The following is a 15091-nucleotide window of genomic DNA, read 5'->3' on the forward strand; positions in this document are numbered from 1 at the left end:
TGGGAAAAAAGGGCCGGCGCGGGCTCCAGCGCTCCCGGCATCCCTCGCGGGGCGGCGGCTGCGGCGGCGGCGGTGGCGGCAAGCGAGAAGGGGACGGGGAGAGGTAGCGTGAGTTGCGGAGAGCGGCTGAGAGACCTGAGGGGGAGCTGGGCCCGAGGCCGCCGCCGCCGCCATGCAGGAAATAATCGCCAGCGTAGATCACATCAAGTTCGACTTGGAGATCGCCGTGGAGCAGCAGCTCGGGGCGCAGCCGCTGCCCTTCCCCGGCATGGATAGTGAGTGCGGGGCCCGGCGGGTGGGTGGGCGAGTCTGATTCTGACCAGAGGTTACCCCAGCCCTGGGCCCTGGAACCCGGGACCCTCGCCTAGTTCCTCCGCTTCCGTCCTGGGACTTCCCGGTGTCACTTGAACTCGGGGAGACCTTTCCTTGGATCCTTGATCCCCGGGGACTGCTCCGTGGCAATCCTCGGGACAGCAGGACTGTGTCGGTTGTTCGCGTAATTCTCCAGTGAACGCGTGTCATCCTGAAGTGGAACTGCCTTCTCCCATCCTGCTCCAACTTCAGCAAAGTCTTAGAATGTCCCCCATTTCCACCTCTTAGCGTGCTCCTCTCTACTTTCATCAGAACTAGGCGGTAGAAGAGTCTGAGTGTATCTGACTGTCGAAGACTCCAAGTAGACCCTCATATTCCAGGCTTGCTTTAGTCTAGCTCCTGGGAAATCCTTCCCTGTCCTGGAATTGTCCGTTTTCCTCACTACCCCACCTCCGGGTCACCTGTCCCAACTCAGGCCCCCAGCGAACCTTTAGACCGAGCTATATTTACTGTCCCTCTTCATGTGATGAGATGGTTTTCCTGTTCTGGTGGGATATATCTTCCGTTTGGGGGAGCTGCTTCAATTCAGACAGAACTGTCCTCTTTGGCCAGGTCGTCCTTGCACATATGTCTACTCTTTGTTGTTGTTGTTTTTCGAGACAGAGTTTCTCTGTATAGCCCTGGCTGTCCTGAAACTCACTCTATAGATCAGGCTAGCCTTTTAAGCACTAGGTTTTTACTCAATTTGATGGCACTGCCTTGAGACCATGGAACATTTGTGTGGGGCAATAGATCCACAAACCTGTGGAGGCAAGTGTGCACTTGAAGTAAAGATTTGGGTTTCTTTAAAAAACACAGAAATAGCCGGGCAGTGGTGGCGCACGCCTTTAATCATGGCTCTTAGGAGGCAGAGGCAGGTGGATTTCTGAGTTCAAGGCCAGCCTGGTCTACAGAGTGAGTTCCAGGACAGCCAGGACTACACAGAGAAACCCTGTCTTGAAGGGAAAAAAACAAAAACAAACAAACAAAATCCAGAACCCAGAAAACTACAGAAATAGGAATATATTTTTATTTTAATCCCAGATATGGGATCTGGGGCTGCTTCAGATTTTCCATAGCAGCTGACTATGATTTGCCTCATTCCTTAGCAGGAGTGTGATACTGCCAATGGCAGATAGTTTTTGCCATTGTGTGGCATTTGGAATTCGGAGGACTCTTAAGAGGGTATATAAATGCTAGGGCCCCAAGAATGTGGGTTGTTGGTTGGTTGAGAGTTGTTAAGTAGTTGTGCACAAAAAAGGAACAACAAGAAATTAGATACCCTGACAGCAAAGACCAAACTTGCTCCCTAATCATCCGGGAGCAGTCTAACAATGACATCACCCCCTCTCTCCCTTCCATCCTTTTTTTCTCACCTATCTAGTGTTAGGGGACTAGAAGGGTGGAAGATAAAAGAACCCACAAAGTAGCCAAAGTCTCCCTAGGAGAGCCAGGGATGTGCATAGCATGGGTACCTCCGAAGCTCAGGTCCAGATTTGGTAGGTGCCTTGCTGGGCCTTGACATACCCAACACAACCACAAACAAGAAGTGCGTGCTGAGGCACCTTCCATTGCAGCCACTCAGTGATGGCTCTTGCCTTTAATCCCAGCACTCAGGATGGAGGGACAGGCAGATCTCTGAAACTGAGGCCAAGCTGGTCTACAAAGCAAGTTCTAGAATAGCCAGGGCTGTTACACAGAGAAACCCTGCCTCTGGGGAAAAAGAAAAAAAAAGAAGACAGAAGGAAATGGTGTTTCTGGTTTTTGTTTTATTTTGGTTTGTTGTTTTGGTTTGGTTGTTTTCTTTTATTTCTTCTTTTTTTTTTTTTTTTTTTTTGAGACAGGGTTTCTCTGTGTAGGCCTGGCTGTCCTGGAACTCACTCTGTAGACCAGGCTGGCCTCGAACTCAGAAATCCGCCTGCCTCTGTCTCCCAAGTGCCGGAATTAAAGGCGTGTACCACCACTGCCTGGCTGGTTTTTGTTTTTTAAGTTTACTGTTTTCTGAAAATCCACGCTGATACATCAGTGAAAACTATTTATGAATCCAAGACTTGTTCTGGTGAGTTTCTGGACTTGCTGACTGCTGCCACATGCTGGCTCTGTAGATGTGCTGCCCTCCCAGAGTTGGCTGTGTTTGTGAGGATGAATGGCCTTGCACCTATGTAATTCTATGTAGGTGTCACATATTAAGGGCTGGCCTGCTTGATCTTCCATTATATTCTTCCACTAGGCTAATGTCTAAAGAGGCCCCTGCCTGCTCTGTCATCTTCCCTGCTCAGAGGCTCAGCTAGTGATTTAGTTATTTCCTGTGAGACCATTCATTCCTTCTCTCTGTCTCATACTAATATACTTGTAAATTAACCCCCATGGGAGGGCTGAGCTGGGGGTAATTATTCTCTGATCTTGTGTTCCTTCTTACCTTCTCCACCCATTCTTTTTTTTTTTTTTTTTTTTTTTTTTGTTTTTGTTTTTTTTTTTTTTGTTTTTCAAGACAGGGTTTCTCTGTATAGCCTTGGCTGTCCTGGAACTCACTTTGTAGACCAGGCTGGCCTCGAACTCAGAAATCTGCCTGCCTCTGCCTCCCGAGTCTGAGTCCTGGGATTAAAGGCGTGCACCACCACTGCCCAGCCTCTCCACCCATTCTTAAATGTCTTGAAAGCTCTTGGCTTCCAGGAGGTTTTGAGATGTTTAGTCCCACAGTGAAGTCACATTTCACGAGTCTGACTGAAACAAGTGGCTTTTGCTTTGAGACAAGGTCTCACTGTGTTGCCCTAACTGGCCTGGAGCTAAATGTGTAGCCCTGGCTAGGCTAGAACTCAGAGCTCTGCCTGTGTCTGCCTCTGAGTACTGGGATATCCCACCATGGCAGGCATGGGCTTTGTGGTTTTTGCCAGCTCACTACATCCTGCACTAAAGGTCCTAAGAGTCCCCTCCATTGGTACCTAGCTTTAGTTGATGACTGGTTCTTTCCTTTTACAGAGTCGGGGGCTGCTGTCTGTGAATTCTTTTTGAAAGCCGCCTGTGGCAAAGGTAAGAGACCCTTGACTTCCTCACACCCTTCCTGAAGTACCCTGTGTTGTTTGTATTTTGAGGTTAATTTTGTTTCTTTAAGAACGGTTGTTTTTGATGAGCAGTCTATCATGTATTTAGGTGATTTTATGTGAGGTTTTTTTTTCTTTATTCGGTCAATAAAGGTTAGAGCCTGTGGTTGGGCAGTGGAGGTTCGGAAAGGTGGGACTGGAGGTTTCAGAGTGGGAGCAGGTAGAAAGGAGAAGAGGACGAGAAGGGAAGGAGAGAGGACTGAAGAAGAGGAGGAGGAAGCCATGATGGAGCAGAGCCATGTAGCCAAGAGAAACCACAAGTAACAAGGGTCTTATAGCTGGTGAGTAAGTTAGTATGGTATTAGATCTGCCCAATGTACGCTTATAGCTTATAATTATAGTAACTAGATTGTGTGTTTTTTACATGGGCTTATTGGAGTTGGAAATTCCAGCTACACCCTGGCCCTACTTGGCCCTCTAGCAGATTTCCAGGCCACTGGGTATCTGCCTGTATTACATTCAGTTGTATTATATTGAGATGAGTGTTCCTAAGTGAAGCCATGGCTTAGATAGGCTAGGAGGACGTTGGACTATGGTACCCAAAACCTAAACACAGACTGAGCCTGCCCGGCTTAAAGGTTGCCTTCTTTTGTTACTTTTCCTTCCCGTGGAGAGGAGGGCATACAGGCTTTCAGGGGCTTCTCATGGTCTCAGAATTACACGTAGCCATGCCCAGGGGCTGAATACAGACTTTTTAATTTCAGTGTATGCAAGCTAGTGAGCTTCCTAGTCAAAGACTGGCCAAGTCTTTCTTCTGGGGCCTCAGCAGAGGCTATGTGAGCCTAGCCCTCCATTGATTCGTAGGTGTTTGTGAGCGGGGCCTTGTGTGTCAGGTGCTTGAACAGGAAGCGCAGGTGCAGAGCAAGGGTGCTTGGAATGGATGGACTGGGAACAGTGAGTTTGGCCTGCACAGTGCAGTGCTGCAGAGTGCTGAGGCAGTAGACCTCGGAGTGGAGAACAGCTTGACCTCATGGTCTCTGGTCATGACATCATTCTCTCTCTCATTGGCTCCTGGTCTCATTCCCACGTTTGCTCAGCTCTCCTGCCTTCTGACTGTTAGGTAATTACACAGATAGTAGCAGGCTGGGCCCTGTTGGGTTCTGTTTCTCGAACCTTAGTAGTATTAGTGAGACTTAAGAATCCCAAAAGGGAACCCCAGTTTCCTAGGTAATATGTGCCACACACTATGAGGCTCCCAAAATTCCACCTCTTGCTACGAAGGCACTCTTAGTTCATGGCACTATTGCCGTCCCGTAGCCAGGAGCCATACATACGTGCTGACCAGTTACAAACGTTAAAGTGTAGTTCCTCAGCCATACTGCTGCTAATTCAGATGCTCAGCAGCCACATGAGACCAGTGGCTGCTGTCCTGGAGAGCGAAGGTGCAGAGCATTTCTTCCCATTGTGGCCAAAAATTCATTTGGGCAAGGCTAGTCTCACCTTCATTAGTCACAGACTTACTCTCAGCAGCCCTTTCAGCAGTCATGGCCGGCTTCCATTACATTCGCAGAGGGTGGCTCTCTCCCATCTGGGTGGGACTCTCCCTGCTGCAGGACACTGCTCCTGCTCATGTCTGTCACAGCTCTACAATGGTAAAGCTAACTGTCTTCTCGAGGCTGCAGGCACTTTGCATGGGACATGGCCTGCCTGGGGTCCAGGGTTCTGCTAACGGCTCTCTTTATCCTGTGAGGCTTACTCTTTTGCCATCCCTCCACTTTTTTATTTCTAGTACCCATAGACCACTAGAAGTGTTTGGTTTGTTTGTTTAAGGAACTAGTTCACCCTCCTACCCCTCTCAAGGCTTATTATGTATCTCTCTTAATACTAATGTCTGTGAAATTATGACATGATATTTTAGTGTTTTGTTGTTATTTTTGTTGTTTTGAGACAAGTCCCTGATGTGTGGCCCTGTGCCCTGGAGCTCACTATGTAGCCCAAAGTGGCTTTAAACTCACATAGATCCACACTGCCTTTGTCTCTGGAGTGCTGGGATCAAAATGTGTGCCACCATACCTGGCAGTTCTAGTTGTATTTTTCCAAAATACTTTAAACTCAAATACATGGCTATTAAATGTAAAATGACGGGCTGGTGAGATGGGTCAGTGGTTAAGAGCACTGACTGCAAAAAAAGAAAACAAACAAACAAACAAACAAACAAAAAGAGCACTGACTGCTCTTCCAAAGGTCCTGAGTTCAAATACCAGCAATCACATGGTGGCTCACAACCACCCGTATTGAGATCTGACGCCCTCTTCTGGTGCATCTGAAGACAGCTACCGTGTACTTATGTATAATAATAATAAATAAATCTTTTTTAAAAAATTTAAAATAAGGCTAGAGATGGCTCAGTAGTTAAGAGCTGTTCTTCCAAAAGACCCAAGTTCAATTCCCAGCACCCACATAGCAATTCACAGCCACCCGTAACTGCAGCTTCAGGGGACTTGACGAGCCCCTCCCCTTTTCCGGCCTCTGCAGACACTGTAGGCACATGTGGTACACAGACAGGCCAAACATTTGTTTGCTGGTATTCTGCCGAAATCCACTTGCCTTCTCCAGAGACACCAGCTCTGTTGGTTTCGGGTGGTTCAGAGACATGCAGGGTGACAGCTCTCCAGCTTTCCCTGGGTCCATTCCCACCTGAGCCTGGATCTCTCTTCACTCTTCTGGCAGGGGGCATGTGTCCATTCCGCCACATCAGTGGTGAGAAGACAGTTGTGTGCAAACACTGGCTGAGAGGACTGTGCAAGAAAGGGGACCAGTGTGAGTTCTTGCATGAATATGACATGACCAAGATGCCTGAGTGCTACTTTTACTCCAAGTTCGGTAAGGCGTGGGGCATCCTGGGAGGCCTTGCTGAGAGCCAAGCCGTGGGGGCCCACATGGCTGCTCAGGGGCCACTGCAGCTCTCTGTCTCTCTCATCTTTCCAGTACTTGGGCAGAGCCTGGCAACCTGAGCTGGCTCTTCAGTAAGGGGGTGTTCTCGTTCTCTGTCATAACTTCATGTTCTTGTGGCCGTTCAGCGTTGGGAGCACTTTGGGACATTGAGTGAGCAATCCCGATGAGCTGGCTGGAAACCATCACTGCTCGTGGCAGCCTTACCCCTGAGGTCCACATCTCCTGGCATAATCACTGCTCACCCCCAGCCTAAAGTTTCTGCCATCTCTTTGGGAGCGTGAGCTTAGACAATAGCATGGTTATCCCAGCAGTCCACAGAATAGCAAGCCTAGGGCTGACTGTCTTCCGATCGGAGTGAACCTACACTTCCCATGAAATTAAGATTGCTTTGAATGCTAATTAGAGACCAAGAGGCTGGTCCCTCCCGTTTGGGGTGGCCTAAATGGAGAAACAAGACAGAATGGAGCAGGTACAGAACTTAGTCCCCAGGGATCTGCTCTGGTCCACCATTAGGGGTGTCTCAAGAAGTTCTGATGGTCAGCCCAAGGGCTTCTGTGTTTCCAGGCCCTGGGCAACGCCACAAGAAGGTCAGAAGGCTTACAGAGGCCATGTGGTGAGCTGAGTTTCACAGCACTGTTACTAGAGGAGATGCCGGTTGTTTTAGTATCGTGGGGTTCTGGTGGTTTTGAGTCTGCATCTTGCATTATACCCTACATTGGTCTGTAATTGACGATGTAGATCTGGGTTGTCTTGAATATTCAGTGAACCTCCCACTTGACTCAGCCTCCCAAGTGCTGGGTTAACAGGTGAGGGTCACCATGCTTGGCTTTAGGTGCCGACTCCTTAGTTTCTTTTCCCGTTTTCTTTCTTTTTTTCTTTGTAAGATATGTATCATTGGGGATGCTGCTGCTTGGGTTTTGTTTTGGTTTTTTGAAGCAGTATAAGCTGAGGGGTCAAAACACACAGACAGAAATGGAATGCAGGCTTCCTTCTCAAGCTTGTCCCATCTACCACATCCATGCCGTTACCATCTCCCACCTTGTCACATAGCAGCGTGGACAGGGCTGCCCTCAGCAAGCTGTCTTGGGCTACCCTTCTTTTATGCTGATAACCACAGTCTGGGCGTGCCCCCATGTCTCTAATGGCCCCTTCACTTGCCTGTCCATTGTAGAGGAGTCTGCCTTGTGTTGCTGCTGCAGCTGCTGACAGATGGCCACACACTTGTGTTGGATCCTCTCCCTCTGGGTCTTAAAAGGACAGGCCTTTCCTTGCATGCTAGAGTTTTGCTGCAGTGGCCCAGACTCAAGTATTTGATAAACTAGGGGGATAACAGGGAGTTGGTTATGGAAAATACTGTGAAAGAAAAGTATAGAAGTAATACACACCTCAAAATGGGCTTGAGCCAAGTGATCTGCGAAGGTCCCTGAGGGAAATCCTGAGCTGGAGGCTAAGAAGGGGCCAGTGGAGGCTGAGGACTCACCTTGGGCAGCTAGCTGAGGAGCACTGGGTACTTAAGCAAGAGGGCTGGGCATTCCTCTGCACTGTACGTGGAATGTGGTAGCTTTGGTTGCAGAGCTCAGCCTGGACGTGCATCCTCATGTTGGTCCAGCCTGATGTCCTGTCCTGAGAGGTGCTGGTCAACATGTTATCATTAGCAAGGTGTATCCATGCCACAGCACACACCCAGCCTCAAACTCCCAATGTATAGTCCACCCAGTGGTTCTCAAGTTAGAAGAGTTCTCCTGCGCCACAGCTCATAGGTGTGAGGCGTAGGCAGAATAGTGATTTCCTGGTCTTAAAATATCTAGTTTGGAACTACCTTGGGATGTTCCAGGTCAAGCCGAACTAGTACCCTTCCCGTGGCAGTGATGTGTGTGAAGGCAGGACTTGTCACAGCCCCACAGACACTGCCCTTAGCTATTGCATGAGCAAGCTGGTCCTGGACGCTAGAGCCACCTGGTCCCTTTGGTTTGGGAGACAGTCCCAGCACAGTTCCTTGAGGCCATATGTACACATTTCCTGCAGGGGAATGCAGCAATAAGGAGTGCCCCTTCCTGCACATCGACCCTGAATCCAAGATCAAGGACTGCCCTTGGTATGACCGCGGCTTCTGTAAGCATGGTAGGTGACAGCAGGCCTCCTCGGGCTCACCTGATCCCAAGGCTAGATCCTCCTGGGACATCACTTCCCCTCTTCTACCTGGCTCAGCAAAACCTGACCTACTGTGGCCACTGAGGTGTTTGATTTATTTATTGTTTTCTGTCTCACGGGGTCTCACTGTGTAGGCCAAGCTGGCTTTACACTCAGTCCTCTTCTGTTAGTTTCCTATGTACTGTGATTATAGGTGGGCGCTACCCTCATTTCCCTAAAGCCTCCCAACAGGGCTGTGATACGGTGTTCCCACTTGCATGGAGAGTGTAGCACACTGTCCCCTGTGAATAAGCCATGCAGCCAGCATTTGAAGCTACACTCTGGCTCTGTACCTCAGGCAGGCTGAGCAGGGCTCTGACTGAAATGGGACACTTACACATTGCCTCACTGAAAGGCCATCTGAACAAACTGAATGCTGGGCTTTGCAGGTCCCCTGTGTAGGCATCGGCACACCCGGAGAGTCATTTGTGTGAACTACCTTGTTGGATTCTGCCCTGAGGGACCATCATGTAAATTCATGCAGTGAGTATCCTGGGTACCAGCCGTGCTGCTGCCCTCTGGGTGGTTCCTTGGTACAGCTTGGCTTGAGTCTCTGGGTGGCATCCACCCTACAGTCTGGGTAGAACTGAGAAGTGGGGAGCAGCTACTGCTGTCTGCTAATGATGATTCTGCTTCCAGAGCCCAAAGGCAGCTCTGCCTAGCCTAGCATTTCGCCTTCTGTGAGCTGTGGGCCCCTGGGGAATCTACAGGGCCACTGGTAGATGCTATGGGCCCTGTGTACTAAAATAGCTCTCATATAGTACCCTTGCAAGCCACTTAGGGACTTAGGGACTCACTGTGTTGGCCCTGAGCTTGGTGTTCCAGATACAGTAGTTCATGGACGGAAGGCAGGTGGAAGAGAGAATGATCTTTTCCCACATCCAAAACCCTAGGTTCAGGGCTCAATCATTGCTCTTGGTGGCTAATGGTGCCTGATCAAGGGCAAGGCCATTGAAATCTCTGAAGCTGGGTTCTTCTTGTCCCACAGGATTAGCATCCTTCTAGTTCCATAACATTGGCCTTGAGAGTCTAAGGCACATGTGTCCCATGGTAGCTGTGGAACTGGGCTTCTGTCTGAAGTGACATGGGGACTGTAGAGAGCCTCCCCGTCCACTGCTGCCTTGGCCACATTACCCAACCTGCAGCAGTTGTAAAGTCTGCCTGGTTTGTCTTGTGGTCCCTGCCTTCCTGAGGGACTTGCATCTGTCCGGTCAAGGGATAGCTGCTTGAGGTGAGCATGTCACTGAGTGCTGCTGTACATCCTGAGGAGGTCTTGATACTCTTCTGGACTGCTGGGGCATTTATAGCACAGTACAAGGACCAAGACAGCCACACCTTCTTTTAGAATAGCACTTGCCCAAGGGTCCCACCATCAATTGTTTGTACCAGGCAGGCCTACCCTGTGTCCCAAAATTTCGGTTGCTTTTGTTTTGTTCGGAAGATACGTGTGGTTTTTCCAAACACTGCCTGGCCCTAACTCATCTCATGCCCTGTCTTCTCATGTCCAGCCCTCGATTTGAACTGCCCATGGGAACCACTGAGCAACCCCCACTACCGCAGCAGACACAGCCTCCAACAAAGGTATTGTACCCTGCTGCCTCCCTGGCCACACTGGCCTGCAGAGATGGTCTCATTACCCACTCGGTGTGAGGTCTACTGTAGACCCCACCTGGGGGCCTTGTGTGGAGAGCAAAGGGGGAGGCGGGAGAGAGGGGATATGCCCTCTTATTCCAACTGAAAAATCAGGGCAAAGCAGTTTCCTTGTTTTAGAGATGAAGGAAGGATTGTGAGCCCCAGGGCAGGTGGGAGACACGTCCATGTAGCACAATCACTGTAAACGTGGGGCTGTGCAATTGTGGCTCAGTGGCGTCTGCCATGGGAGCTGGGAGAGAGAAGAGAGCAGGGGGACTGGGCCAACGCTGGCTGCTCTTGCTTCTGAGTCAGAACCTTCCCTTTACAAAGGAGGAAACTTGGCCTCCCAGAGGGAGGGATTTACCTGAGGGGACACTGCCAAGCAGTGGCAGACATGGGAGCTGACTTCTGGCAAGTGCCGGCATGGCTCCTGTGGGGATTAACCTGTCACAAACAGGAATAAAGGACTATCCAGACCCACAGTTCAGTCAGTGTGTCTCCCTAAGCACAAGGAAAGGGAAATGTCATGGACAAATGGGGATGTATAGTAGTGGTCAAACCAGGGCACCCAGGGCTTACAAATGGGAGTGGTGCACTGGGTCAGAGGAAGGACTGGCCTGCATGACAAGCAGGGCCTTTAGCAGGTCTGCATAAGCTAACCACCCTCCTGAAACCTCACTTTACCTGACTGGCTTTTAAGTCAGGTACCATGTCCCCTTCTAGTCCTTCCCAGGCCAGAGCCTGAGGGGCTTGCTCAGATCCCCAAACCCCTGGAGACACCAAGCAAAACGGACTTCCTGAAGGAAGCCTGGCCGTCCCTGGCGTAGGTTGCAGCTGGTAGCCTCGGGGTTCCTAGTTCATATTTCATGGGTCAGAGCCAAGATCCCATCTGGTTGGAGGTGGACTTGTTCTGGAATCCCTACCTAAGAGCCCCACTCCCCTTTCCATGACTCCTAGAGGAGGGCCCTCTCAGCCCCTAGACTGCAGGCCATCATATCAGGCTCCAACTGTTTTTCTGTGACTGTTGCTCGCCGTGTAGGCTGCTAAACATCTGGCTGAACCAAGCGTTCATCCTGACCTGAAGCTAGAACCTCAGAAACAAAAGTAAGGCCTGATCGTGCCCTCCCCCCGCTGCCCAGAGACTTCCTCTTGTCTCTTCCATCTTTTCTTTTCTACTTTTAGTTCTCGTTTTTGTGTGTCTGCATGGTGTTTTTCGGACAGCAGCTCCTGCCATCATCACCAGAACTTTCTTTTCGGCCCACTTTCCTGGGGCAGGCCATTGCGGAAGCCCTCTTCCTGCTGATTATGCAGGAGAGGTCCCGTCCTCTTTTTTTTCCTGTCCCCATTGGTAGTCCTCGTGCACGTGTTTTCCGCAGTAAAACCGTGTTGTGTAACTCTTTCCAGCAAAGTAACAATCCGCCATTACAAAGGTCGTCCTCCTTGATCCAGTTAACGAGTCAGAACTCTTCTCCCAATCAGCAGAGAGCCCCGCAGGTCATTGGGGTCATGCAGAGTCAAAACAGCAGTGCAGGCAACCGGGGACCCCGGCCGCTGGAGCAAGTCACTTGCTACAAGGTGAGTCCCAGGGGTGGGGTGGGGCAGGGGGGACAGGGGCACCATCTTCCATCAGTGGTCACTCCCTCACTCCACAGATGTGTGGTTGTTTTTGGACAGTAATAACATTTTTATTAGTGCTGATTTGCAGAGTAAAGGTAGGCCACTGTGGTGGGCTAGTCACCATCCTCCTTCCTCTACTGCCAAGGCACGCGGAGGAAGGTGCACATGTGCTATTCAATGAGTACATTGTGCTTTGAAACAAGAATTTTCAAAAAGGGTGGAGTGATGCTCAAAACAGCCACGTGTGCATCCCAAAGGACGGGGCAAATCTCTGGGCCCATGCACACAGGAATTGGATTAGGAACACACCCCAGCCCATATAAGAAGTCTTTCAGGATAGCCCTTACATGAGCTTGGGCTTATATTTGCATCTCTGAAGAGAACTGAGAAGTTCAAAGCTTGAGAGTGTACCACTGCCATCTGACAGGAGCAGGTCCCCTCATACTCTGAGGGATGAACTTGTGACTAAAAATCACAAAACATGTTGGGAAATGTCTTACATGGTAAATCAGCAGTGACCTCCATGGGGGACTTCAGACAGGCAGCTCAGTGCATAAGACGACTGTGTAATCGTGAGGACCAGAGTCTAAATCCCAGGCACCTATAGAAAGGCTAGGTGAGTGTGGCCCAGATCATTCGTAGAGACAAGATCCCTGGAGTTGTGGTCATCTGAGACCCGGCCTCAGTAGAGAGAAGTCACTTTGGTGCCTCTGTGCATGGACAGTCAAATACGCATGCACACACACGCGCACACACGTACACACACGCGCACACACGTGCACACACGCGCACACACGTGCGGAAAAAACACCGGAGGGAAGTACCTACATAAGCATGCACATGGGCTCCTAGAGTGAGCTCCATTCGTATACCCTCCTCCTTTGTAGTATCTTAGGCTCACCCATGGCTGTGCGTTGCCGGAGCTATGCAGCCTTGTTTTCTGTGTAATGGTCGGTCTTTACAACAGCGCGTGGAAATCTATGCAGCCTTGTTTTCTGTGTAATGGTCGGTCTTTACAACAGTGCGTGGAAATCTGCTCTTCTCAGTGGCTACATAAGCACAGCTTATCTACCACAGTTGTTAAGACTGTGTACGGGTTTGTTCTTAGCAATAGTCAATGCCACTACAGCCAGGCATTCTTTGAAACCCTGCTCTATCCCAGAGAAGTCTGTATCCCTGGGAGAAGGGAAGGCAATTGCTTAAAGAAAAATCAAAGTAAAAATATGTGTGAATTCAGGTGCCGCAGGATATGAGAAATGTGTGGCGCTTGGGTGGCAGAGCGTTCCTGGTAATTTCCAAAGATGGCATCCTAAAGTGTCTTAGCTGTCCTCTTGCTCCACCCAGCACCGAGCAGCAGTGTCTCCTTTATGATGCACACACTCAGGTCCTGAGACCCTAACAAGCGTGTGTGCCCGGTCCTGGAAGTAGGGCTTCCTGGTTCCTTCTGATGGTCACATAGCCCAAGGGCTTGCTGACTGCTAGCTAGACCTCCAGACCACTCATCCGGCAGCTGGATACTGACAGAATGCCACTGTGGCGGCCAGGACAGAGTTGACATGGGCATGGAGAGCTAATAGGAAGATTGCACCAAGTTGTGGCCCTTTGCAATCTCCTGTCCATTTGTGCAGTGCTAGACCAAGGCTGTCCAGGCCCTACAGAAGGGCCAAGTTAGGACCAGCGATAGCTCTGTCAGGTAACACTGGCAGCTCTGCCTCTCCAGGCTGAAAGATTATCAGATCGCTCTGGCCCTGTGATCAAAGGCTGCCCTCAGATAGCTTTGAAATGTATGCAAGATCCAGGAGGGAAGCTTCAGGCGTAGCTCGCCCTCAGTGTTCTCAGCAATGGCTCCCTGAACTGGGGCAGGAGCCTGGTGGCTTCTGTCCGGTTGGTCCCTCCTGTCTTCTCTAGGAACCCCAGACATTGGCTCAGAGGTAAGGTGACTGTCCTGCCCTGTGGAGGGGCAGGTGGGGGAAGCTCATGATGCTGTGGAAGCCCCTGTTGGGCAGGCCTGTGGCCAGTGCAGGTGTGGGGGTGCCGGGGAGCTGCCCTGTGTCAGCCTCCTCACCTCTGCTGAGCGTCCTCACAGGCTGTGACACGGTGGGCACCGCTTTAGTTCGCATCAGAACTCTCACGCTTTTTCCCATTCCTTCCCCTCCTGTTCCCAGTGTGGTGAGAAAGGACACTACGCCAACAGATGCACCAAAGGGCATTTGGCCTTTCTCAGTGGGCAGTGACAGCAGCAGCAGCAGCAGCAGCTGGAATCACTGTGGAGCAGCCTGAGGGGCCTGCTGAGGGGAGCACGCACTTGGCTGCTGACTGTAGGACTGGCAGGACTCGGGCTGGAGCTGCAGGCATACCAGTCAGGGCTCATTTTGAGGGGCCATGTCTGTCCTTTCATTTTGCTATAATTTTTTTTGTTTAAAAAAGAAGGACCATGTGCTTCAGTTGGGTCCCCTGAGCCAGAGTTTGCCTGGACATCAGTGCCTCGTTTTTTTATTTTTTTATTTTTTGGACTCCCTGTACACTGTCCTGTTGGGGAGAGAGAAGCTGGGAAGGGCTATGCTTCGTCCTGGGTGGAAGACGGCTGGCAGTTCCCCTCAGGGCCTCATTTAAACACCAGCACCTAAAGAGGACGGGTGGATCATGTGGGGCTGTGGCCAGGTCAGCCTGCTTTCTCCATGTCCTGCTGACATCTGAAACTGTGCCTATGAATGTGATTTGAACACAGGAGCCCCTTCCTCACAAACCCGGAGCACCCACTGCCTGGCCTGGCCCTAACTGTGGGAGGGGCGCCAGGCTCCCCAGGCTGAGCTGCTTGTCTGGGCTTGCTTGTGGGCACCTTCAGCCAGTGCTGCAGACCACCCTGAAATAGCTGACCCAGTTGGTCTGCGCCTACCTCCTGCCAAGCAAGCTCTGTGCTGTCACTCAGACACCTGTGGCATGCAGAGGCCGCCCATCCTCGAGCCTAGAAAATGTGAATCCATCACCTGCAACCTGCTGGGCAAGTGGGCCTATCCAAGTTCGGTTATAAGAATACTTTCTATGAGGTTGATTAAAAAGCTTGTTTTTTAGCCTGTGTTTCATTACTTAAAGAGACTCCTGAAGAAGAGTCCCATTTGGCAGATACCAATCTCACAGAGAAGTGACTGCTGCTAGGAAGGGCCTCTGCATCCTCTCTAGTGTTAGGTTTGATACCTAGTCATCAAACGAGGCTTAGCTCTATCCCCTGTTCATAAAGGCTCCATGCAGTGAATAGTCTCCATCCCTCCCTCCTGTTGTATGAATATTTTTAGTAGATCCTGGCG

General features: G+C 50.5%; 1 protein-coding gene across 4 annotated transcripts; it reads left to right on the forward strand.

The window, feature by feature from the left end:
• Positions 1–28: 28 nt before the first annotated feature.
• On the forward strand, positions 29–14857 carry Cpsf4 (cleavage and polyadenylation specific factor 4). Of its 4 annotated transcripts, none has more exons than NM_001291248.1 (8): positions 29–275; positions 3331–3381; positions 6123–6275; positions 8373–8468; positions 8927–9020; positions 10046–10118; positions 11649–11744; positions 13952–14857. In NM_001291248.1, exons 1-8 carry the CDS (start codon positions 173–175, stop codon positions 14018–14020), a joined length of 735 nt encoding a protein of 244 aa, NP_001278177.1. In that variant the 5' UTR covers positions 29–172; the 3' UTR covers positions 14021–14857. The 4 variants fall into 4 exon arrangements, with proteins under 4 accessions (NP_001278177.1, NP_001278178.1, NP_848671.1 ...); NM_001291249.1 differs by having other exon boundaries at positions 11652–11744; NM_001374716.1 differs by having other exon boundaries at positions 37–275; positions 11574–11744.
• The last annotated feature ends 234 nt before the right edge of the window (positions 14858–15091 follow it).

Source organism: Mus musculus, chromosome 5, assembly GCF_000001635.26.
Source record: "Mus musculus strain C57BL/6J chromosome 5, GRCm38.p6 C57BL/6J".
Taxonomy (NCBI): Eukaryota; Metazoa; Chordata; class Mammalia; order Rodentia; family Muridae; genus Mus; species Mus musculus.